Source organism: Lineus longissimus, chromosome 11 (assembly GCF_910592395.1).
Source record: "Lineus longissimus chromosome 11, tnLinLong1.2, whole genome shotgun sequence".
In the NCBI taxonomy this organism is placed as follows: Eukaryota; Metazoa; Nemertea; class Pilidiophora; order Heteronemertea; family Lineidae; genus Lineus; species Lineus longissimus.
The window spans coordinates 7,633,280-7,659,367 of NC_088318.1; the positions used below are offsets into that span (position 1 = coordinate 7,633,280).

Below are 26,088 nucleotides of genomic sequence, written 5' to 3' on the forward strand. Positions count from 1 at the left end.
ACCTGTGGTAAATTCTTCTTTTTCTAGTCAGTCTGGGGCAGCCTCTTCTCAGCCAAGGTCAGGTATTAAGGGCACAAGAGATAGTAGGTGTTTTTATTGCAAAAAGGAAGGCCATAAAATGGCTGACTGTCCAGTTTTAAAAAAGAAAGAACACAAAGATGCCAAGTGAGAGTGCACTCATTGTAGATCGTAGTATCAACCGTCATACTTGCAATGTTGGTTCTCAATATTTACCTTTTGTATCAACTGGCTATATTTCTATTCCAAGCTCATCTTTTGTGTACCATTGGTTATTTTGAGAGATACAGGAGCTTCTCCTGCAGTCTTTACTGCTGGAGGGTGTTTTGGAGTTGAGTGATGAGACTCACACAGGTAAAAACATTCTGATCCAGGGCGTGGAATGTTGGGATTTCATTTCTGTACCATTGCATAATGTCAATCTGAAGTCTGAATTGTATTCAGGTGCTGCAGAAGTTGGTGTGCGGCCTGTTTTGCCTGTAAGTGGCGTGTCATTTATTTTAGGCAATGATTCAGCAGGTGGTTAAGTTACTGTAGACCCCATTGTCAAGGTTAAGCCTGATTTCTCAGTGTGTGATTGTGATGGTTTGGGAAAGGAATTCACTGAAATTTTTTACAAGCTGTGTTGTCACAAGGTCTAAGACTAAGGCTGTCTGCCTTTGCACAAGATGATTTGAGTGTACCATTGAATAATCTTTTTGAGTCTGTTGAGCAGACTGGTGGTGTGTCGGGTGTTTTAGATTCACCTGCAGGCACTGAGCATTTTGATGAAAATATTTCACGTGATGATGATGTATTTATGTTCAGCCGTAAAGATTTGATCAGGGATCAAGAAAGCGACCCTGAGGTTTGTAAGCTCGCTGAGAAAGTTGTTGATGTTGCGAGTGTAGATGAACAGGTTTATTATTTTAAACAAGGTGGTGTTTTGATGAGGAGTTGGCGTCCTCCAGATGCTAGTAAGTTGGATGACTGGAGGGTAAGACATCAAGTTGTTGTTCCGTTGTCCTGCCGGCAAAAAATTTTTAAACTTGCTCATGGCGCCCCTATGAGTTCCCACCTCGGTATTACAAAAACGTATCAGAGGGTTTTGAGCCATTTTTTTGGCCTGGTCTTCGATCGGATGTGGTAAAATTTTGTAGAGAGGGCCATACTTGTCAAGTTGTTGGAAAGCTAAACCAGACAATACCCAAGGCACCCCTTCGACCGATACCATCTGTTGGGGAGGCTTTTAGCAGGGTAATCATTGATTGTGTTGGCCCTTTGCCAAAGTCGTCTAGTGGAAACCAATACTTGTTAACGATCATGTGTGCAGCGACAAGGTTCCCTGAAGCCATACCTCTCCGTAACATTACGTCCAGATCTGTTGTAAAGGCTTTGATCAGGTTCTTCAGTTGGGTAGGCCTGCCAAAGGACGCTTTGCAGTCGGATAACGGCTCTAACTTTATTTCCAAAATCTTTCAACTGGTTATGAGTCAGCTTGGAATAAAGCATGTAAAATCCAGTCCTTATCATCCTGAATCTCAAGGGGCCTTGGAGAGGTTCCATTCTACACTGAAGAACTTGCTTTCTGCCTATTGCTATGAGAATGAAAAGTCATGGGATGAAGGAGTCCCACTGGTTCTTTTCTCCGTTAGAGAATGTGTTCAGGAATCTTAAGGTTTTAGTCCTTTTCAGTTGGTGTTTGGGCACGAGGTTAGAGGCCCTTTGAAGTTGCTCCAAGAAATGTGGCTTTGTGAGTCAGAAGATGTTGGTACTGAACGTGGTGTAAATCTTCTAGACTATGTTTCGAAATTTCGAAACCGGTTGTTTAGAGCTGTTGAGATGGCAACGTCAAATTTGGAATCCAGTCAGTCAAAAATGAAGTCTTTGTTTGACAAAAAAGTCAAGGAGAGAAATTTTCAAGTAGGGGACCGTGTATTGGCTCTTCTACCCCTTCAGGGTAACTCTCTCCAGGCCAAGTATTCTGGCCCTTACAACATTATCAAAAAGGTTTGTGACACTGACTATGTCATTTCCACTCCAGACAGGGTGAAACAGACTAGACTTTGCCATGTCAATATGCTAAAAGCGTATCACAGTCCTGATGTCTATGCTACTGATACTTTGCTTGGCTCGGTTGCATTAAATTGTGTGCCCGAGAGTTGTTGTGATGAAGACGTATCAGACAATGTTCCAAGGTTGAAGAACTCAGATGTATTAAAAAACTTAGATGCAAAGTTAGCACATATTAAGATCAAGCGTGAACGAGATGCTGTCAAGAGTCTTATACTGGAATATTCTCAAGTATTTTCTGATGCTCCTACTAAGACTAATGTTCTTGAGCATGATATTGATGTTGGTGATGCAAAACCTGTAAAAATTGGTCCTTATCATAATAGTCCTGTTAAAAACCAAGCTCTTGAAAAAGAGGTAGGGCATATGTTGGAACATGATATTATTGAGCCTTGTCATAGTGAATGCTCCAGTCCTTGTCTTTTAATCCCTAAAAAAGATGGTAGTTTACAGGGTGGTTCAAGACTACCGCCGGGTAAACCTGCTCACAAAAACGGATTGTTTTCCGAACAAAAGGCTGGATGACTGCATTGAAAAAGTGGGAAAGTCTAGATATATTAGCACTTTTGATATGCTTAAGGGGTATTGGGGTGTCCCTCTCTCTGACAGGGCCAAGGATATCTCGGCTTTTGCTACTCCTACTGGTTTATATCGTTATAAAGTTATGCCGATGGGATTTAAAAATGCTTCAGCTAGCTATCAGCGTTTGATGAATCGGGTGATGGCGGGGATGAGCAATGCTGAATGTTTTCAGGACGATGCTATACTTGGTGACGATTTGTTTGATGCACACTTAGCTGCCATGCGGTAATTTTTTGAGCGAGTCAGTGATGCTGGCATCACAATTAATTTGGTCAAGAGCGAGTTCTTCCGTGGTCAGGTGATCTATCTCGGCCACGTTCTTGGGCAAGGCCTTGTTCGACCCATAGAAGCCAAGGTGAAGGCTATGTTGGAGTATCCTGCTCCAGGAAACAAGAAGTCTCTGATGAGGTTTCTCGGTATGGTTGGGTTTTATCGGCGTTTTTGCCCCAACCTATCTCAAATAGTTGCTCCGCTGACCAATCTGTTAAAAAAGGAGGTTCCATATCTATGGAGTGGTGAATACGAAAGTAGCTTTCAAAAGGCGAAGGCACTTTTGATGACCAGTCCTGTACTTGTCGCTCCAGATTTTTCTAAACCATTCAAGTTGGCTGTTGATGCCAGTGGTTTGGCCGTGGGCAGTGTGCTTTTGCAGGAAGATGAGTGTAGTGTCGATCGTCCTGTTTGTTATTTTTCCAAAAAGCTGAACCAGTACCAGTTAAATTACTCTACAAAAGAGAAAGAATGTCTTGCGTTGATCCTCGCTCTGCAGCATTTTTCGGTGTATCTGGATTCTCCATCGCATACAATGGTTGTGTACACAGATTATAACCCTTTGGTGTTCATTCATAAAATGAAAAATCATAATGCTCAAATTATGAGATGGTGTATGTACTTGCAAGGATTCAATATCGAAATAAGTCACATTCGAGGAAAGGACAATGTGATTGCTGATGCTTTATCGAGGATAGACTAATATAGGACTCTTGGACATTGTCAATTTAGTGTGTTTGTGCAACTCAGTTGAAAATAACTTGCGCGTGTGTTGCATATTGTGATTTCATACAAAGACGGTGTGGAATGTGACATTAATTCGGAAACTTTATCAAGTTTGGTGAGCAGTCTGTGTATCTGCTCTTCTGTGCCATGCATATGACCAAGTTATCTGAATCTGTGTCTTTACAAAGTGGTCAATTTAATGAAGTTTGGTGAGCAGTCTGTGTATCTGCTCTTCTGTGCCATGCATATGACCAAGTTATCTGAATCTGTGTCTTTACAAAGTGGTCAATTTAATGTAAATTTTTCTGTAGTTGTCTGGTATAACGGCATTACCTCCAACTCACAGATGTGTGTAAACTTGCTTTAGTGTCAGGTCATATGTTATATTCGTATAGCTTGTATGGTGAATGATTTGGTGAACACTGGTAGTGTGTATTTGTCATTTCTAGAATCAAGCCAAATTTTCAGAGATATTGATATTATGTTAAGCAATTCGGACTTTTCAGTATATACTTGCTGGTAAAATTATTAGTGCATGTATCGGTGTTTATTCTGGTGCATGTTTGTTTAGCCTGTATCTTTTCTACTTTGGATTTCTATTGTTCAGTTTATTAACCCTTTTAGTGTCAACCATGTTTTACATTTTCCTACCCCAGAATGTCAAGCATGTTTTTGGGTTTTAGCAGCTTTTAGGTAACTCTTTTATGAAGCCTTAAAGCACAGAAGTGTTCACTTCTATCACTTTACACTGTAGGGTGTTCAGGTCACGTGACTTTCGACGTTCCGTTAGCGCATTTTCGCGTCACGCACAGAAAATGACGAAAAAAACTTTTCACACCTCTTGAAGATCGGTTAATTTCGGTGTCTTATCGATGATGTATGAAGAAACCAGGAAGACCCAAGGTAAACAGGTATCTAATCTTTCATTGTCTCAAATTTCAATGAAATTCATCGAGTATGTGGGGAGAAATTAGAAATTACCCACAACTTGGGCCGCCGTGGCGATCATCACGTCCGCCATAACATTATGCTAATGAGGACAGCACGGGGGCGTGGCCAACTGCCACTTGCTCGTCAAATCTTTGGCGCCTTTTCCGCAAAAGGGCATATGACCTATGTAAATTATCTATCCGGAAATGAACTCTACTGCTGAAACTCTTGCTGTTCGTCCAAAACCGGATGAAATTCCGTCAATATTTACCGATTTTAGGCATTTTCAAGATTTGACACTCCTAAACAACACCTAATTATCCCTTCTGAAATCTCATAGAAATGATAATTAAACGGATTTAGTGGTAATTGTAAGTATAAACCTCCGTTTTGATGAAAATAATTTGACATCTCCAGCGGAATCAAGAGTTTATAATTTATTTTGTAGTTCCAACTTGGCCGATGGTGGCGCATGCCCAATTTTCGTAACATCCGGGCACTTTTCCAATTAAATTAGCATTAGAAAGTCAGCTGATTTCAGTCAGTTTGGGTAGGTTTATTGTATATTTTGACAATGTTTTCATTCTTGTTATCTCGTGACAGTTGACTAATGTTGTTCTTGACTGTCCTGAGACTCGAATGCTCTGTATTTAAAGGTTTTGTTGGGTAGTTTGGTGAAAATATCAATGTTTTTCTTTTCATTTCCTGGTTCATGCATTCAGCATTGCATGGTTTTAGTGACAGTGTGACAGTGTTCTGTGAGTGACCAGGCCATGTTTGGCTATAGCTGTGTGTACTATAGCACCATCTGTAACTCTGAACCAATAAAGTCTTGGGGGAGATGTCTCATTGACATTAATGATATAATTGAAAGTACCAATACCGACTGAGATATTATTCTTTATTTTAAGGTATTATTCTTTATTTTCAGATCTGGTTGGATGAAGAGATCGATTAGGCAGATTCAGCACAGTGAGGGATTGCGGTTGTCAAGCAGCGCTTACATTCGATGGTACTTGAGATGTATTATCCGTTACTTTCATCTGTAATTTGCAAATGAGTTGAATAATAATGTATGAACTTGATTTAAACCACTTCTAGTCTTTCTGTGTCTGTTATTAGCCACATTTCAAACAGTCGATTGGCGTCCTTACTCTCATCCGATCATTTTGATATATCAAGACCCCCTTTAGGAGGGGCTCTTAAGATACACGTGTGTGCGGGAGTAGATAATGTAAATGAATGAGGAGAAATAAAGAGAGTATTGTATATCCTACAAACAATTTTTTTTGGTATTTTTCTGAATTAACTCCGTTGAGTTTACCGATTTCTCCGCGATCTTCCGGTGGTGGTTGCTATCCCATTGGTTGAAATTAATTTAAATTAAATTGAAATTAATTAAAATCTTCATGGGAATTCGCTACATCATATGCCTAAGAAATTGGCCAATTATATTAATATTTTTATTAGAGAAATATCCGTCCTAAATAATGACAGAAAAGGGTGGTTTATTTCAATTTTGTGTCGACATGGTCGAGGTCACGTGACATAACAAGAGGCCCAAGGGCCTGGCGCTCAGCTGAAATGGATAGGTGAAGGCAAGGGCCAAGTGTGTGTCGGTACCGTTATTATGAGGCAACGTGAAGCTATAACGTCTAGCACGCAGAAGTGCTGATGCGAAAGACCTTCTTGCTATATCAGTGCATGCTGAAGTACTGAGTTGACGTCACCCTGGTATTATGACGTAAAGTCATTTCTATTGCCGTTGCAGTAGTGGGGTGTGTGATGACGTCAAGGAGTTGTGTGGTGACGTCAAAGAGTGGAGTCCTTGTCTTCATGCAGCGTGGAAGGGTAGGTGGAACTAATAACATGCACATGGACACAAGGTACATAATTATTACAGTGTATTTTGTGAGGTGGGGCCTGGTGCTTTACGATGGTCAAATGAACCGACTGTTGTCTGGACATTGATGAAGTGAATGCAGCCAAATGTTTGGGACGGTCTTTTTTTTGTATGTGAAGAAAAGAAGATAAAGAGTTGGTTAATAAAATGAACTTTATTGGTGCGGCAGATATTTGATGCCTTTCGGCAGATATTTGAAGCGCCTTGCGGCAGTTATTTGTTGCCTTGCGGCAGATATTTGATAACGCTCTCCAGGAATGGAAAGCAGTAAAACGAGTAAGCACACCTTACTCTGAATGTGGGAACAGCAAGTGCTTTCCTGGACTTGAAATGTGCCAACGACTCCTCTTGCAATAACCAACAACAGTTAATCTGTAAAAAAAGAGAAGAGAAATTAACACTGACTGAATAAAAAAGGGTGACATAGACGGGGAAATGTACACCACCGGATACAGTCTGTGCTTGATCAGGCATCGGTCAGATGATATCCTGAACAAGGCATCTATGGAAGCAAATCCAGAAAGAGACTTAACCTTCGAAGGGCACACTTATCACTCAGTGAAAAGTCAGTCCTGGGGGTTGTTTTCCAATTCAAAATAAAAGTGTAACCTCTTTAAATTAGTCTCACAGACTGAACCATAACACTCAACAGCTAACCGTGCCCACATGATGTGAGCCAAGTTGGGCTTAAAGATGAGCGAGTGGTGTACTACATTTTGAAAATTGTCTATCGTCTACGACATGTGACAGAACAGGATCTAGTGGACTTAATGATGAGGTACTATCAAATAAGGTGTCCATCAAATGCATCATGAGGGCCTGTTGAGTTATACTCTAAGCCTGTCCTATAGGCTATCGTTTTTGTCTTTTTGACAGCCTACAGTACAGCCATGCATGCACAGCGCAGTGTACAGACAGTACAGGACATGAGCATTGCTGCGTAACGAAACTGCAGTGGAATTCATACTACGATGTCATAATGTGACTTTCAAAATAATTGTAAACAAACGTAAATGGCGAGATTTGTTGCAAAATAAATTGCCAACCACAACAACTCAGGGACCGTCCCAAAATGGCCGACGGCGAATTCTCCGGTCGCTAGCGCAGTCCATAAACAAGCATCAATTTTACCAACTTTGGGTGCAAGCTTGGTCATCAAAGTTACAGAACTGTTAGAAATACATCTAAACAACATATATATACAGTTAAAAGTGCATAAAAATCCCGTTTCAACCTCCGGGCGCTACCTTTTTTTCTCCGCCACACGCCGGGCCCTACCGGTCGTTATTTAGTGCGACCACCACCAGAGTGTTTATCACGATCTTTCGCCGTTTTAATTGCGCGTTTTAGGCAGATTAATCAATTATTACATGCATGCATTATATATCACCGAAATGATAATTGCGTAGGCTATTTGAAACTAAGTTCAGATATCATTTTCGATCTTTGAATTGAATTTAGGTGAGTGATTTTGACACCCGGTCGACATATCAGGACTTGCAAAATTCACGCGAGATCGCTTGCATCATCGGCACGTTTGAAAACCGAATTTCACAAATTCCACAAATATTTATCACATACCATATGTATCACCACAAAGGTAACTCTCTAGACTATTTGAAACCAAGTTCAGATACTTATTTTCACAAAAATTCGAAGCTATGCAAGCGATTTTTCAGTGGTAGAGATCGACGGAAACAAATTTCTCGCTCTAAAATGACATGAGACGAGCACCAACTTTCGCTAATTTGTGCACAAAATTTCCTCAATATTATAAAAAACTATTGATAAATCTGAATTATATAGACTCTTTTCAGTACCTAAACAAATTTCAGGTACATGGTCATGTTGATTAAAAGAGTATCAACCGATTGAACATGAGAAAGTTCACTCATCTTCATTGAAGCAGCGACTACCGCCATTTTTAAATGGTGGCATCTCTTCTATTGATCGGCCAATCAGCGGCACTGCTTGCAAAAAAGTTAAGCCACCGCCAAATTTGAAATCGCCAAAATTCAGGCAATGTGCCTGCAGCGCCAACTGGCGGTGAAAACTATATTAATTCCATTAAAAGTAAAAAATGAAAAAATATTTAAAAATATTCAGCCACATTTGAAAACAATATTTGCTCTGTGGACCGAGGTAAAAAGGGAAAGAAATCTGAACGCGAAATGACCTCATTCTCTTAATACAGGTCGGATCGCGCTGATTTTTCGTTTTTTGAGTTCACCTTGGGCAACTCCTAATTTACCACCATCAACGAAGTGGCTAGGCCTTCCCGGTCAGAAATGTCCAATTTTGTCCACAGATGGGTCCCTAGATGGATGGATGGATGGATTGCAGGACGGACACCATTTGAACAGCTATACTACTAGCTCCGCTGACACACCCGTCCAAAAAAGGCACTTTAAGAAAAACAAATATGTTTTTCCAGCTTAAAACCACACTGACGACTAAGTTATATTGGTCTACTGCCCAAATCTGAAGTATCAAATTGAATCACAAACTAGAACTAGCTCTATTTAGCTATAGTTGCGTGAAAAATTCGGGTGAGCGACGTACATTCTGTACCCTAGCGGCCAATAATTAAACTACTTTCAGCCGTCTGCTCCGGTCTCGTAAGGGAGTTTTTCCCAAATGTACGCGATGATGACGTGCCCCATTAACAGGACGTAACATCTATTTTAAAATGCGTTTCCAAAGTGAATGCATGAGGACAACCCATTTATTTGTGTCGTATATCACTGGAAACGCACGATTCCCGTGAATAAGGACAATCACAATGTATTACATTACCAAAACAAAAATGTGTCGGAAGGAACTATATGGATGGTCCCATCGCACCCCCCCCCCCCTCCAGCAGTATGACACAGAAGGGCTAGTTGACTGTCCACCGGGGGGGGGGGGGGGGGTTTGGGGGGAAGCTGGTAAAAACCTATGTCGACGGAGGGGGGTTTGGGGGTGTCCCCCCATTGTAACAGCTGTAGTTGTTAGAGCTTGCACTTAACACATGCTCGTAGGGGGGTTCGGGGGAGCTCCCCCGACCTAAAGGGGGGCTTACTAAGTCCTTGACTTTACATATTACAAGCCTGGTTAGAATATTAATGGTGTTGGCAGAGTTTGACGTGGCCATATTGGTTTCAACATGGCCGCCTGATGGCGGTTGCATCAAAGTGGATAAAGATGGACTGACCTTGAGCCGCATATCATACCAGTGCCTTAGTTTAAGAAACTGAAATGATATCTGCCAACATCCTTATTACTAGCAGCCATATTCCAATATTTGTCCTTGGCGGCCATCTTGGAATGCCGCCATATTGAATTCGAACCCGAAGATCCGTAATCATCAAGTTTTACTACTCCTTTGGTTTACAATGGGAGTCAGAGCTGCAGAAAAGGTTGCCAAGTTGCATAGTTTTGGTGGCAAGGCTCAAAATAACTTTTTTCACTTGTATAGCAAAGTTGCTATACAAGGTCTTGACTTGTATAGCAGTTTTGAAGCTATGTATAGCAACTTTTTCCGACACCGGACCAACGTGTGTTGATATTTCAATAAATGAATAAAAAAGACTTACTTTCATTGTTATTTGCCTTTATTTATCAGAAACTGGTGAAAATGATAAATGAATCACAAAAAAAAATAGAGAGAAAGCTGTTTTTCTTCAAATTTCAAACAAAAATATTTTGTCGTTCAGAAGTTACAGAGCGGAAAGGAATTTTCATGATTTTCAGAAAGCCCCCCCTATGGGCTAGAAAAATGGTTGAAACTAAAAACTCACGCGATATATTGCGTACCTTTGTCAGCTTATTCTACCATAAAAAGTTGGTAAAAATCGGACGAATATTAAGCGAGTTCTAACACTTTATGTGTTTTTGGTTTGGGCCCCCTGGTGGCCAAGTCGAGAATCAAACTTGGCCGATTTTACATCACGACACACCTTTGGCCTGTCCTCTATCAGTACACCAAATTTCAAGCCAAAATATTTTGTCGTTCAGAAGTTACAGAGCGGAAGGGGATTTTCATGATTTTCAGAAAGCGCCCCCTATGGGCCAGAAAATGGCTGAAACTAAAAACTCAGGTGATATATCGTGAACCTTTGCTAGCTTAGTCTACCATAAAAATTTGGTAAAGATCGATGAATATTAAGCGAGTTCTAACACTTTATGTGTTTTTGGTTTTGGCCCCCTGGTGGCCAAGTCGAGAATCAAACTCGGCCGATTTTACATCGCGACACACCTTTGGCCCGCCCTCTTTCAGCACACCAAATTTCAATCCAAAATATTGTGTCGTTCAGAAGTTACAGAGCGGAAAGGAACACTAGCGGCGAGCGGCGAGCACCAAGCGGCGAGCGGCGAGCGGCACTGCAGACGGACGGGCGGTATTTCCATATCCCCCTCCGAGGGCTCCGGGGGACAAAAACAGATCATATCATATTCCTTGGCATAAATTAAAATAGGAGTGCGGGAACAAGGTTTTTTAGCAGGAGGAAAGCGAGAACATTTTGCGCCGTCGTATTCCGATTTGACTGGTTAGTGGTGAAATCTGCTTTTAATTTGAAAATTAACATATTCGTTTTTCTAGTTCTAAAGTTGTCTGAATTAAAGATGCTTTCCCAATGCTTGACTGGTCTGGCAAGAGGCATTGCCAGGAAAACGTGACGTCATTTTGGCCATTCTTCTTACCGCACGCCCTCCCTCTCCGTAAAACATCCTGACATGGTGTGAAGTGGGAGGGCGCACAATGGGAACCACACTGCCGCGATGTTAATAGTTTCTATTTATAGAATTCAGCGGCAGAGATTTTAAGGACGGAAGAAGTAGATTAACTCGGCTAATCTCAATGGATTTCACCCAGGAATGTTTTCAAGGCGAGAGAAACATCTGATTTAAGTACTGCGCTTATTAGATTTCATGTTCATGCCGAAGATTGGCCTAAAACGTGGACGAAAAAAGAGTGCATTAGCGAGTGTTGGAGAGGTCACGTGATTGGACGAGAAACCTGAACAAAGTTTTCGTGCTTTTAGCTGCTATAATATACTCCTGCAGAATAGTAGAACCAATAGAACTAATTTCCGAAGTTTCCAATAGTTTGAACACAAATCAGAACATCACCCGTCAGCTGGACTCAGATCTGCATAAATTACGATAAATAATGAGGTCGTCGCTTTAATTACGCAAAGAAAGTTGACTCCATTCGAAGGTTGTTTTGACCAAATTCCGTTGAACTCATAGTTATGAGGGCATTTGAACACATTCTCGTTGATCTTTTCTATAAACGTGTGAAGTTTCATACCAAAATACGTTTCCGTAAGGCTTAAAAAAGAAAATTTGTCACTTACAAAATCATCGCTCCGGTAGAAATAAAAAGGTCACCGCCATTTTCTTGATAGTACTCCAGGTAACCTCGGTGGGAAATTTAAAGCGGAATAATCCGGGGTCAAACAACAGTTTTGCTCGCTACCGCCAACTGGTGATATAAATCGACACTAATCTATTTTATATCAAAACTTCTGTATCATGAAGACCTTTTCAACTTTATTTCAAGCTTTTATCGCCTGGAATAGAGCGTCAAAAAATGTTTTTTTCCGTAAGCAACATTTTCTGCGGTGTTTATAAGCAAGACTAGATTTGAAGTGCCTCGGTTGTATGATTACAAAATGCCCAACTTTGTCTACAGATGGCTAGATGGAAGGATGGCAGGATGGATGGAAGGAAGGACGGACACCAATCGAATAGTTATTTGACTAGCTCCGCTGACTTTGTCAGCTGAGCTAAAAACCCCACTGCATCCATAACGTCATTCACCCGGGAGATTTGAACAAACATGGCTACCCCCGCAAACTGCTTATTAAATGAGACAAGACCACTAATGAATATTCATGAATAGGTTGGTGGGTCGAGGCCTATCAATTAGACAAGTGCATGTTTTTAACTCTCAAGTACATATTTGGAGAGGTATTGAAAAAATATTGTTGTGGCAAGTCTACAGATATAAAGAAATTATTTGATGAAAAAATCAATTTGGAATTTCGCTAATTGGGTAATAGGGGACGTGTTTTGAGATTTTTCTGCCAGTTCAAGCAGTTGGCTGAAAAGAGTGGAAATATCAATGTCTGTCTAATTTGTTGATTATCAAAAAATTTCCGTGGTCAACTACCAGTTTATTTTTCACCATTTACTTGCCCGACTGTCCGGAATATCATATCAAAATTTCAGATTCAGAACCCCACGCAGTATTTGATGCGTCGCGGTCATACATTGACAATTTAACTGCTAAAAGGCTTAAATGAAATGGCCAGGGCCATTGTGCTCACCTCATGTGGAGGAAAGATGGATAAAGAGCATGGTATTGTGTCATGTAGTGTTAGGTTTGATGTAGGTCCAAGCAATTACAATTTCCCCAAAATGGCCAATTTACAGTACATTCGACCTCTGTGACCTTGAAAAGTAGGTCAAATCAAAGAAGACCCGGGTGACACATTGAATGGTTGTTAGAATTAGATGTGCCTATGATATAAAATTGGTGCCAATCGGGCAAGTCATTACTAGGAATAATGGCATTTTGAAGAATTTAGGATTTGGCCCCCTCCCTGGAGGCTAAACGGCAAATCAGATCGCACCAAACTTCGGTACCTAAGATCACCTGACCAAGGGGTACATGTGTACTTAATTTGTGATCAATAGTCATTGCAGTTAAGAAACGTGCCATAGTTACGGCCTGACGGCCAATTTACGCCATTTGACCTCTGTGACCTTGACAAGAAGATTAAATTAAAAACCTGTGTGACATATACTGTATGGTGGTTAGATGTACCCATGATATCAAATTGGTGGCAATCGGGCAAGAAGTTAAGGAATAATCACATTTTTAAGGTTTTTGGATTTTGCCCCCTGGTGGTCAAGTGGTGAATCATATTGGACCAAACTTCGGTCCCTGAGATCACCTGACTAAGGGGTAAATGTGTACCAAATTTGGTATCAATAGTCATTGCAGTTTAGAAACGTGCCATCGTTACATCCTAACGGCCAATTTACACCATTTGACCTCTGTGACCTTGAAAAGGAGGTCAAATCAAAAACCCGGAGGATATATGATGCACCTTTGCTAGAAGTACCTACCATATTTTTTTCAAAATTTCCCGACTACTATTAAGGGAGATATTGCATATTTTCACTTTTAACGTTTAGCCCCCTGGTGGCCAAACCATTAAACGAATCGGACCGAAACTTGGTCTCCAAGGTGTCATTACATAAGGGTACATGTGTACCAAGTTTCAACTCAATAGCTCTAACAGTTACGAAACGTGCCCTGCTAACGGATGACGGACGACGACGACGACGACGACGACGACGACGACGACGACGGACGCCACGGTATGGGATAAGCTCACCTCTGCTAAGAGGTGAGCTAAAAATCAATTGTGGTCTTGTCTCCATTTACACTACATTTTGGGTCAATTTTGTGAAAAATTTGAATGTGCTCAAATCACTCTAATTCATTTAGAATATTGTACTGTTGATGATTTAATGTCAAAACAAGCTAAAATAATGAGAAAAAAACTTAATTTGACCCCAATATGAGCCAACCTATCACCGGTCTAAGTTCGGTTTCATTTTTACAAGTCTTGTTGTGTTGCCATTCATTTTGCAATTTCTTTGAAACTACTTAGGCCTTGATTCTGAAAGTTGTGCCCTAAGCAGCAAAGATATTCCTAAATTACATCCTAAATTTTCAGCTCCATAGCTTGCTTATTCTGGCCAGGGCTGGTCTTTGAATTTGGTGCTGTTGGCTGCAAAATCATGACTTTTTGTCGATTTTGTCCTCTTTCGTCGCTTTTGGCACAGTGTACCACTCTTGGAAATGTCTCTCATTTCTCCAAAAATGTCCAGATATCACTTTCCTTTGTTGGAGAGTTGTGGGATGTCATCTACATTAGTTTGAAAAAATTCTCAAAATGTTAACCCCTGAAATCTACCTTCATTGAGACAAGACCACTAATGAATATTCATAGGTTGGAGGGTCGAGGCCTATCAATTAGACGAGTGCATGTTTTTAACTCTCAAGTGCATATTTGGAGAGGTATTGAAAAAATATTTGTTGTGGCAAGTCTACAGATATAAAGAAATTATTTGATGAAAAAATTAATTTGGAATTTTGCTAATTGGGTAATAGGGTGCGTGTTTTGAGATTTTTCTGCCAGTTGGCTGAAAAGAGTGGAAATATCAATGTCTGTCTAATCTGTCGATTATCAAAAAATTTCCGTAGTCAACTACCAGTTTATTTTTCACCATTTACTTGCCCGACTGTCCGGAGTATCATATCAAAATTTCAGATTCACAACAGATTCACGCAGTATTTGATGCGTCGCGGTCAAACATTGACAATTTAACTGCTAAAAGGCTTAAAAACTCAATTGTGGTCTTGTCTCAAATGCAATTTTCTGCACTATCTATCTAGGGATATTCATTCTAAAATACCTTGGTACCGTAAAGTCAACTTTTAAATGGAAAATGCATAAGCCTCGTTCTGAGAGCGGAGTGTTTTGGACACGCAACCAAGATGCTCTACCAAAGTTCCCTCGGGTTGCACTAAAATGTGGAAACCATGCACACGTCACGTCAATGGAATTTCAGCTCACTTCAGAAGTTTGAGGCTCTCAAAACACTGCTTCAAACACAAATCAGCCAAGGAAGCATCAACCACCCTAAGTTTTTTAATGAGCACTACACATATTCGCCGAGAAAAACGCTCCAAATAGCCCATTTGCGCGGATTTTAGCATCACTTGAGCGAGCCGATGCGGACTTCCTATGCGCGCTGTACAAAATGTACATGTCTCATTTTCTGTAACGTTGCCGTAACATAATGTAAACAACGGCGCTACCGGCGCTCTGGCCGGGCCGGCGATGGATGGAATTTGCCAAATTCGCACATATTCAAGTTATTTTCGTGGCCTATCTTTTTAAGTTTGAGGTATTTTAGAATAGAAATTGAACCCTCGGCTTCGGACCTTGGTTGAGTTACCAAGACACTCGAGGGTGGAGCTAAAATACAGTCCAAACCCGAGCCGACAGGTGTAGAGTATTTGTTTGTCATGTAACTTGGTATATATTTGATTTTGCTGCATCAATTTATTCCCATAGCTTCCCTTTAAGCAAGTCAATGAGTGACTCAAAGTGTGTGAGGGTTTTATTCAGTTTCTAGTGGACTGCAATTGGCTCCAATCAGATACGTTACCTGTCTTCACTGGGAGCAGCGCAACATTTTGGACATATTGGATAGTGTAATTAAAGATGAGAGATATTTTAAACAGTTACTGTTCCAGCCATAATGCTAAATTAGTTGAAATTTTATCAAAATACATTTCATTTATTAGATGTTAGCCGCCCTGTTGAGCCATTATTGTTCTCTTTATCAAAAGCTTAGCGCAGAAAATAAAGAATGTTAAGACAATGTCTTTATAAATTAATAATAATAATATAATAATAATAATTTATTATTTTTATAGCGCCGCTTAAAAATTAATTGCCAGTAGCGCTTTACAAAAGTACATTCATACAGTAATAATAGGAAAGACATTTAAAACATGATTAAAACAATTACAGGACAGTTTAAAACATAGTTAAAACAATCAGTGATAAAAGGCTTCCTTAAACAAATATGTCTTGATGCATTGTTTAAAACTTTTAAAACATACAATCTGCCTAAGATGTGTGGGCAATGCATTCCAAAGCCGCGGAGCACAGACCCCAAAAGCTCTATCACCAGCAGTGACTTTTTTGGATCGTTTCCACTCCAGGGCAGGAGCCGAGTGAGCTCTGGTTCCCTGCCTAAGACGCTGGAGTGGAAGCTGAAGATAGTTGGGGCCGGTGCCCTGCACGGCTTTGAAAGCGAAGGTTAAAATTTTGAACTTAATACGTTGTTGAACGGGGAGCCAATGAAGGTCATATAAAACAGGCGTGATGTGATCATATTTTCTAGTACCCGTCAAGAGTCTGGCTGCTTGGTTTTGAAGTTTCTGGAGGCGGTTAATTTCACAGAGAGGGAGACCATAGTACAATGAGTTACCAAAATCGAGTCTAGATGTAATAAAAGCATGTACAAGATCACCTAAAAGGTCTTCTGGTAGATATTTCTTGACTGACGCAATCTTGCGCAGGTAAAAGAACCCGGACGAAACAACCTGTGATATTTGTTTGTGAAAAGTAAGGTTATTGTCAAAAAGCACCCCGAGATTGCGCGCCGACTCGCTTGAACGAATTTCTGCATCACCGATTTTAAGACAGACATCACTGAACAGTAACTTGTCATTTTGATAAGGAGAACGAAGCAGTAAAAACTCTGTTTTTAAGTCGTTTAGTTTGAGCTTATTCTCCATCATCCAAAGGCGCACATCGCTTAGACAGTGTTCAATTTTAGTGATCACTTGGGCTAGTGAGGTCGAGTCATAAAAGCTGAACGCGTGCCAGCTCTGTGTGTCGTCAGCGTAAAAATGGCCGCTAATATCGTGATTGGCAATGATCTCATCCAATGGGTAGGTGTAGCATGAAAAAAGTAATGGCCCCAGAACACTTCCTTGGGGTACACCAGACTGCAACTTGTAGGTGTCGGACAAACTAGAGCCGACCTTGACCCTGAATTGACGATCAGACAGGTATGATTCAAACCATGAGAGCGCACTGCCCTGGATACCAAAAACAGTTTGTAGACGTGATATCATGATCTTGTGATCGATTGTGTCGAAGGCAGCGGATAAGTCCAAGAGAACCATTGCGACACCGTCTCTTTTGTCGAAGCTCTCAAGAACGCTGTTGGTAATGGATAGCAGCGCAGTCTCCACACTATGGCCTGGGCGGCAAGCAGATTGATTTGGGTTGTACATATTGCTTGCCGCCAGATGGCTGTGGAGCCTGGCTGCCACCACACGTTCGAGGAGCTTTGAAAAGTACGACAAATTGCCATCAACTCTTATTCAATACTTAAAATATGTTTTACCAACGGGAGAAATACTTTCTATTCACTGGATTAGGTTTAAATAACTGCGTTCAGCTGACATCTTTAGTTGTTCTTCTGATAAAACCAACCTGTCAGATACGTTTCATTTACCATGCTGAACTTCGGATCTCTTTATTCATGTTGGATGTTGGACAATGTTTTGTCCAACGGTTTATATCAGTCACGGAACATCAGGGTACTACTAGGAATTATAAAACGGTCCCCAGTTGGAAGTACATACTGCACAGTACTAAGTAGAATATTGCCTTCTTCAATCTGCATAGCATCAGGGAAATGCTAGTTTATGACTGTAGTTTTTGCGGCCATGTTTCTCATGTGCTATCACATCCACAAGCCACGAAATGGATCTCAAGGCTTCGCCATAATCATAGTCTATTTTCAATTAAGAAAATCATCAATTAACGACCTGTAGTATTGCTAGAATACACCTGGAACAAAATTTAAGATACGGTAACGTATCTGATCAACGGAAAAAGTGTGTTTCCACATGGTCCATTTCGAAGTGGGTTCTTAAGTCACCCATTGGGCCATAATTTACTGATTACTTGTTTCTTGTTCCTGGGACCGTGTGCTATGAGAAGGTATACCTTGTAACCATCAATGAACAAGTTCATTTTCTATCTTTGTGGACATTGCAATTGCACGCTTTATCTGAGAATGGGCCATACACCCATTCGACTAGCCAAGGCCTACATCATTGGTATCATGTAGGAGCCAGTTTTCGCGGGTCTTATCACTAAGTGCAGATTTACTAGCTTCCAGCGATTCCATACACGCAAAAGCTTATTTATTACGAAATTTGAGATCAATAACGAAATATCTGGGGTGCTGCGTGGATGTTTTAAGCGTGAATTAATCTTGAAATCGCTCACTGAAAGATCGATGCAGACCAAAACAAATCCGAAGCGGCTCCCCCATTTTCGCGGGTATTGCGCATGCGCGACTGATTGTTGTGTTTCTGTGTGTAGTGCATGATCCTAGGTATTGACCCAGTGTTTTGAACGTAATTAGAGAATTGCTTGCCTGTTTAGGACGCATTTTGGGCGCTTTCTTTGCGGAACGAAATGAAAATCAAAAATCAGAAAATTTCCGTTTTTTCCCGTTTTCTCGCGCGTCACTTCGTTTCCAGAGAAGAAATTTTCTGATTTTTGATTTTCATTTCGTTCCGCAAAGAAAGCGCCCAAAATGCGTCCTAAACAGGCAAGCAATTCTCTAATTACGTTCAAAACACTGGGTCAATACCTAGGATCATGCACTGCACAGAAACACAACAATCAGTCGCGCATGCGCAATACCCGCGAAAATGGGGAGCCGCTTCGGATTTGTTTTGGTCTGCATCGATCTTTCAGTGAGCGATTTCAAGATTAATTCACGCTTAAAACATCCACGCAGCACCCCAGATATTTCGTTATTGATCTCAAATTTCGTAATAAATAAGCTTTTGCGTGTATGGAATCGCTGGAAGCTAGTAAATCTGCACTTAGTGATAAGACCCGCGAAAACTGGCTGATATATATTACAGAAGCATGCATGGAAGCCCGGAAGCCCTACCTTTTCTTCAATGGTTCCAGCATATTTAAATGTTGTTTTGATTTCAGAAGCTTCTATAGTGTTTTGACTTTCACTTGAGTCATCTATGCGCTGTCTTTTGCAAGAAATTACAAGAGAATCGGGCTTTTCGACTTCTCTTTTGCGTCGAACTCTAACTACGGTGGCCATGTCGGCGTGCGGAACTATCGACGGTTTCATGTTGGTTTGTGCAGAAGAACATGAGAAGTCGAGATCAGAGTAATCATTCTCTGATCTCGCCGTCCAAATAAGTATTTATTCTATATACTCAATAGAATGTTACACAAAAAATAGTCTTTAAAACAGTTTTGATTTTTAGTTCGAAACTCATACAGCAATCAGCATTATTAATAATGGCGGCACTCCTGCGCCATGCACGATTTGTTGATCGGGGAAAACTACTGTTTTCTCGATACATTACGGTACGATGTTTATGAAAACAGTCTGTTCTTAAATATTATGTTTAGATCTCAACACCTACCACTTTGGTGTTGCTATTTAACCGGTGCTTTGTCCAAAACACAAGGGTTTTAATTTTGACCTTTGGTGTTCGTCTGATACTCGGATGAGACGAAAGACCTATTTTCGTACGCTAGGCCTTGGTTGTAACCTAGGGCTATTTAGACGGTAATACTAAATCACGACCAATCATGACCAATCATGACCAACACTTCAAAAACAGAGTATCTGTGGTTTAAAACCATTTAGATAGTATATAGGCCCTATCATGCTTCTGAATCTGAAGAAATACCAGGCATAAGTTCCAGTCATTTTGAGGGTCAGGTTTTTGAGTAGTCTTAAAACTGAAGACGATAAAAGAAAAAATACTTAAAGAAGCTTTCTTTTACCGTCTTAACTCTCTCATCAGCGGCCAGTACGTAATAAACACACTGCATGCGCTTAAACCATAACATGAAGAATTACTTATAATTTAAAACACTACCGTTAGGCATGCGCAAATCCGCTACGCGGCGCTGCGAAATTGTTCTGACGTGACGTGACGCTGCGTTTTTTTTACCACCAGCAGTGTTGCGCCGCTCTTGGGTAAAGAACGACTCTCTGGTAAGGATATTGATAACTGCACGTGACAATAATGTTGACGGTGGAAGATGCCGGCTTTGCGATTTTCTCGACAATAATGTCCAAATATGACTTTATTAGACCATATCCACAACTCCGTGGATATGGTCTATTGTTTTTACTGAGCCGATCGCCAGGACCCGAGGGATGTTGTTTTCGACACGTATCTCCGAAACTGCCGCACGGAACGACCTGAAATTTGGTTAGGTTACGTTTCATAACCTGCTAACGAACAACATGTACTTTATTTTTGCAGCCGTTGCTTACTTTTTTAGTTTTCGGGTGATTTTTGATGAAAATCGCCGGTTCTGAACCGTTCCGGTAATAGCACTGCCTCCCGCGTTTTTACCGATTAGGCAAGTTGCTCAACGTTGATCTGTCCCGACCTGAACAGGTGGGAGGATACCCGCTACATGGAAGAGCCAACAGACATTTCGTCTACGCATTCTAGACTGGGTGAGTGTGAATTTTTCGTGATTGTAATCGCCCTCAAATTTGTGTTGAAACACTGCATCAGACAAAATTAACTCATCAGAGGTCAAGAAAAGGATCTTAAGAATATATATTCGCTGTTAGTCTGGGTGATTATAGGGAGCACGTCCATCTTTTGAGGCAAACTTGTCATCCAAAAGTTTCCAGATCCCCGCAATGGCGGATATACATTCATCAAAAAAATTACGAATTCGGGCAAGTTTCATCAAACTGTGCGCCTTAAACACCTAAGAATGTCTCAAAATCACCCAGACTCTACACATGAGATATACCTTCACTGAAAATAATTGCTGAAACCTCGCTTAACGTGTCGCGAGTGCTGAAAGCAACAGGTTTGGAGATCGTTTTTCTGTACATCCTGCTCACTCCTGTAGAAATGTACAGTAAAGCACGTATACACGTGCAGTGTAAATGGACACACGAATGTATACACACCTTCTGAAAATATTGTCAGCAAAGGTGATAAGTGTTTGTTCTGAATTATGACAATGAAATTCATAGACTATTAGCAGGTAACAGTGTCTGTTGGTCTGAATAATGAATGATAAAACTTCTGGTGAAGTTAAAATATTTCCTCGCTCTGTTTTACAGCCTGACGGGGATGATTAGCATCTGTTCTGTTCTGCGACCGCATCAGTCACGGATATAGGAGCCTTGACCACGAGGAGCTGATGAGGCAAAGTCGTATAACCGTCTTAACCTTGACATCGGTGCAGTGCTGAATTTGCCGTCCGAAGACAAACCAGTATAATATTCCAGCCGTATTTCATTCTTTTTCACTGTAATACTTTTACTTCAAAAAGACTGAATAAATAAACCAACTGTGGCAGTTAGTTTAAAAAGATATTATTGCATGTTACGTTTTTACTCTTAGTGCTGATCGGTCATACCCCTTGGGCCTGGCCGTAACCTTGCATACTGGTTGTCTCGATGCCGTATGCTATGAATGACTATGCTATGTATATATCTACTGGACTGGTTTGTTGCACCATACCAAAGGAATTAATTGAAAGATCAAGACTATTCCCTCACAATCTACACTAAAAAAGGATTGTTGCAACTAGTTACCCCTATGTTGTAATCATGCACAAACTGGCCTGACTCGTCACAACCTACACTTCAAAGGAATTCAATGTTCAACTCTCATTTATTGGTCGTCCCAACATTGGGAGCTTTCATCCCCACCAGCCATATCAGATGGCCAACTGGTTTCCCTCACTCGACCAGAAAACTCGTCAAAAGATACGAAAGATGTTGAGATTCAGATTACATTTGCTTGTTGTCTGCTGGATTCTGACCATCCATATGCTGAGTTGTTGCAGTCCCAGAACCATCGCTATTTCTAGTATTTATGATGCACCTACTGTCACAACCTAATTCAGCTGGTTATTCAGGGTTATTTGCCTCTGATTTATCTGGTTATATCCTGGTGCAAACCTAATTTCTCAACATGACAAAATACTTTCACCAGGGATATGGTCTGCAATTTGCTGTTAGGCGAATTGCCCAATACTAGTTTCTTAGTTGATTTCGAATTTGGTGCATATAAACACTGTACAGCTACATAAAGAATACATTAATTTGGTAAATTATGTAGATACATGTTCACTTTTTATAAAATTTGCACATAGTTTTTCCGGGTTCTTGATATGCAAATGTACATTTCCACGTGCTTTCATCTACACGGTATTTCTGATATCCTTGCATCGAATCTAGGTAATAAAGGTACAGGAAAAAAAGGTATAGGAAAAAAGGTACAGAAATAAAAGTACAGGAAATAAAGGTACCGGAAAAAAAGGTACTGGAAAAATAGGTACAGAAAATGGCATAAATACAGTGGAACCCCGGTCGGCGACCACCTCAGTAACGCGACCACCCCGCGAACACGACCAAAATTCTCCGGTCCCGAATGGTTTTCTCTCTAATTCCCATTAACTGGCCCTCGCTAACACGACCACCCCGGTACCCAGACCGCGACCACCAGCTTGGTCGGTCCCAAACTGCAAATTAACCCCGCTAACGCGACCATGAGGCCTAATTGCCGTAATCAACCATGACCGCATCGTATCAATTGGCACCTTCTCGCAAATCCGTGTTGATAATTAGCACCTCGAACACATGGGAATCCATATGAAAATAAATGATGTGTAAGTGAGTTTGATCAAATGTAAACGCAAATAAAATGAAGAATAAACTTTCTTTTCGACTCACGGTTTGTGTTTTCATCATTTAGTATTAAATGATGTCAAGAGGCATGCACACGTAGTTTTTAGGACAAATCAATTATGTTGATTAGTAAGAGTACCGATACTCAAAGTAAAGAGCGCTTACTACGTCGTAATGTTGATAAAATACGTTATTAAAAAGATGATTTAATCAGTACCAGTTCAAATTGGCTGAAGTTAAAGCAGGAAGACATCAGGAAGAATTGTCAACATCTTCTCACATCACCTCTCTCAATGTTAGCGGGAATATTAGCTTGACATCAAGAAGGGCAGCTGCCGATGGTGTGAATTACATGCTTGTTCTGATTAGCTGCTCAAGTTTTAATGTAATGTTTGGTCTAATTAGCTCTCGTCAGTTTATTTACTCATTTACATAAGTTGCAAATTAAACGCAAAACACTCAAGAAAATGATTTTTTATTCGTAATATACACACAAAATTATCGAATCACCCGGTGGCGTTGTCATTCATGCATGTCAATGTACACACAGCAGGATGATGTTTTGGCGGGAAAACCTACTTATGATTCTTAAATTCACTAACGCGACCACCCCGGTAACACGACCACTTCGGCTTAGTCCCTTGGGTGGTCGTGTTACCGGGGTTCCACTGTAGGTAAAAAAGTACACAATTTTTTTAAAAATATCATTTGAATTCTCTCTTTTTCTATTCATAACTTTAACTTTATTTGTTGCGTAGGCATTGCATAGGCCTTAGAAATAGGTATATCAAATTTCCAGTATACCGTTATGGTTTTCAATAGTGAAAACACGACTATCAAGATCATGATGATTGTAAAGATTCTAGGACAATTCCCTCTGCAAAAGGGTTAACTGATAAATGTACCAATGTTCAAGTTAAATTGCGATTAATCAATTAACATTCATCACAGAGCTGGACCCAATTAACAATGTGCCTGATCTTGTAGACAAATTACTAGATTTAAGACCAAACACAAGCCAGGTATGGTAGGATACCAGGTGCGCTCCCCTTTCCCGAGATCCTGGATCCGCCCCTAATAAGAATACGACTTGAGTATTTTAAAATTTAAAAGAACATGAATGTAGTTATTACCAAAACAACGTCTGCTCCCATGTTGGGCAACTTCTTCCATGAATTTTCCTCAAATTCATTCCGTAACAAAATTGTCCGCAATGTGTTAAACTATTTTAAGGCACCACCTTGGTCACAGAAGAATTAAATGGGCAATAAAAAATTAATACATAGGCCGAGTCTCTACCAGTTGAAGAGAATAATATTATAAAAAAAATGTTGTACTTTTTTACCTATTTATGCCATTTTGTGTACCTTTTTTTCCGGTACCTTTTTTTCCGGTACCTTTTTTTCCGGTACCTTTATTTCCAGTTCTTTTATTTCCAGTACATTTATTTCCTGTACCTTTATTTCCGTACCTTTTTTTCCTGTACCTTTTTTACCGTATACCCCTTGCATCGACGTATATATGGCGTAAATCCGATTGTCTCAGCCAATATACGTCGATGGTTCATTCAACTAGTTTTTGAGTAATTTTGAATGCAAGGCATGCCAATCGATTGCTGAATTGTGCTTCAGTCACCAAGGCCCTATTTGTTTTGGCTTGCAAGTGACTGGGTCCAAGGAAAATGTGGAATCAGTAATCGATTGGCATGTCTTGCGTTCAAAATAACTCAAAAACCTGACCCCCAAAAATGACTGAAACTCATGGTATTTCTTCAGAAGCATAATTATATCATATCTATTATTACTATTTAAATGGTTTTAAACCACATAGGCCTAGGGGCCTATACCCTGTTTTTGAAGTGTTGGTCATGATTGGTCGTGATTTAGTATCGCCCTATTTAGACTCTTTCACCGGTCTCCTCCATTTACTCATTACAGAGAATGGTACTTGACGGCAATTCACCCGTCATCGGGGATCAAAGTTCACGACCAACTGGTGCCAAATGCGACTGTAATTAATTGCACGGTGTAATCTGAACAAAACGGCTTGATGCGACGTCTTTTTTGACACGATCCTGGTCACAATTTATTGATAGCTCCTCCTGCTGCCTGCCAATTAGGTCAATCTCACTCCATGAAATGCGACTGTATTGGCTGGCAGATAAGTTAACAAAAGAAAGGTGCATCATAAAAACACTGGGGACGAGTGAATCGTACACTAAGCATATTATATAATGTATGTCTCCACTATGTCAGTATGTGGTAAGACGACGGACACCAGACCGCCGAGTCTGTTTGAATACCCAAGTCTAGGCCATAACCTTGTTGACAAACAAATTCTTGTCCCCAGGTAAACATCCAATTAAATATACAGGGCTTGGTGTCTCACATGGTCTTGAGAGGCCTTGGTCAATTTCAACCAGGTCATGTGTCCAGGTAGGAAGTGAAATTCAACCATGCCACGTAATGGACATGTTATTGTTATTATACAGTTGTAACATTTCTTCCTGAAGACGCCCCGCCCGCTGCCAGGTATGAATGCTGGTCTCGATGGAATTAAATTCACTCATAGGCTTTCAAGCTCGCCAAACATCATGCAAGCCTTCCATGAAAGTAATCCAAAACAAACCAGAGAATCCGCCAGTTTTGACCATACCCTTGTTTACAAACAAGACTCTCGCTCTGCTCTTCTGCATGATATGTGTATCGTTGCTGTAGTGCCGTGGATGGTTACGGATGTACACATTTGGTTCGGTTTATAAGATAACCACCGATATTCGAGATTTCATTTGCTCAGATACGCTTGTCTTATATTTCATCAATATTTTGATTTTCGCTGACTGCGTAAAATGGCAGGAAAATGCGGAAAAAGGCGAAAAAAATAATTGCGACTCAAAATTGCAAAATGCGACCACGTTGTCAAGTTGTGGTTGCGCTGTGTGCCTTGGTAAAAAAGTGAGCTGTGTTCCCTGGTCATGGACTTGATTTGGGGGTGTCGGCTTCCGGTGTCCGGCCACGTGTTTTTCGCAAAGATGGTGGCTCATGTTAGTTCAAAATGGGATAATTTTGGTATAACCAGAGTAGGAACACAATAGGAAGTTATGCCACATAGAACATCCTGAACATTGTTTAGAAGTTTCTCCTCTTCCTGTCCCAAATTAAAGAAAATTATAATGTAAAGTTGTATTTTTGTGTACATTGCCATCAGTAGATAGACTTCAAGAGTCAGCTGAGCTTGTCTAATAGTTCATGTGGTCCATCCATCCATCCATTCATCCTTCCATC

At 40.6% G+C, this 26,088-nt stretch overlaps 2 protein-coding genes across 3 annotated transcripts in view; one reads left to right on the top strand and one right to left on the bottom strand.

Annotated features, from left to right (window-relative positions):
- The window catches only part of LOC135496013 (probable RNA polymerase II nuclear localization protein SLC7A6OS), a 185,206-nt gene extending 165,960 nt beyond the window's left edge, over positions 1 to 19,246 (bottom strand). Inside the window, exon 1 of the mRNA XM_064785117.1 lies at positions 19,049 to 19,246. Within this exon, the coding sequence (XP_064641187.1) occupies positions 19,049 to 19,246 (198 nt within the window). The remainder of the gene's footprint in view (positions 1 to 19,048) is intronic.
- Positions 19,247 to 19,415: 169 nt separating this feature from the next.
- LOC135495769 (mitochondrial inner membrane protein OXA1L-like) overlaps positions 19,416 to 26,088 on the top strand; it is an 83,029-nt gene continuing 76,356 nt past the window's right edge. For both annotated transcript variants that reach the window (XM_064784680.1, XM_064784681.1), the window contains exon 1: positions 19,416 to 19,488. In XM_064784680.1, the coding sequence (XP_064640750.1) occupies positions 19,420 to 19,488 (69 nt within the window). In that variant the 5' untranslated portion in view covers positions 19,416 to 19,419. The remainder of the gene's footprint in view (positions 19,489 to 26,088) is intronic.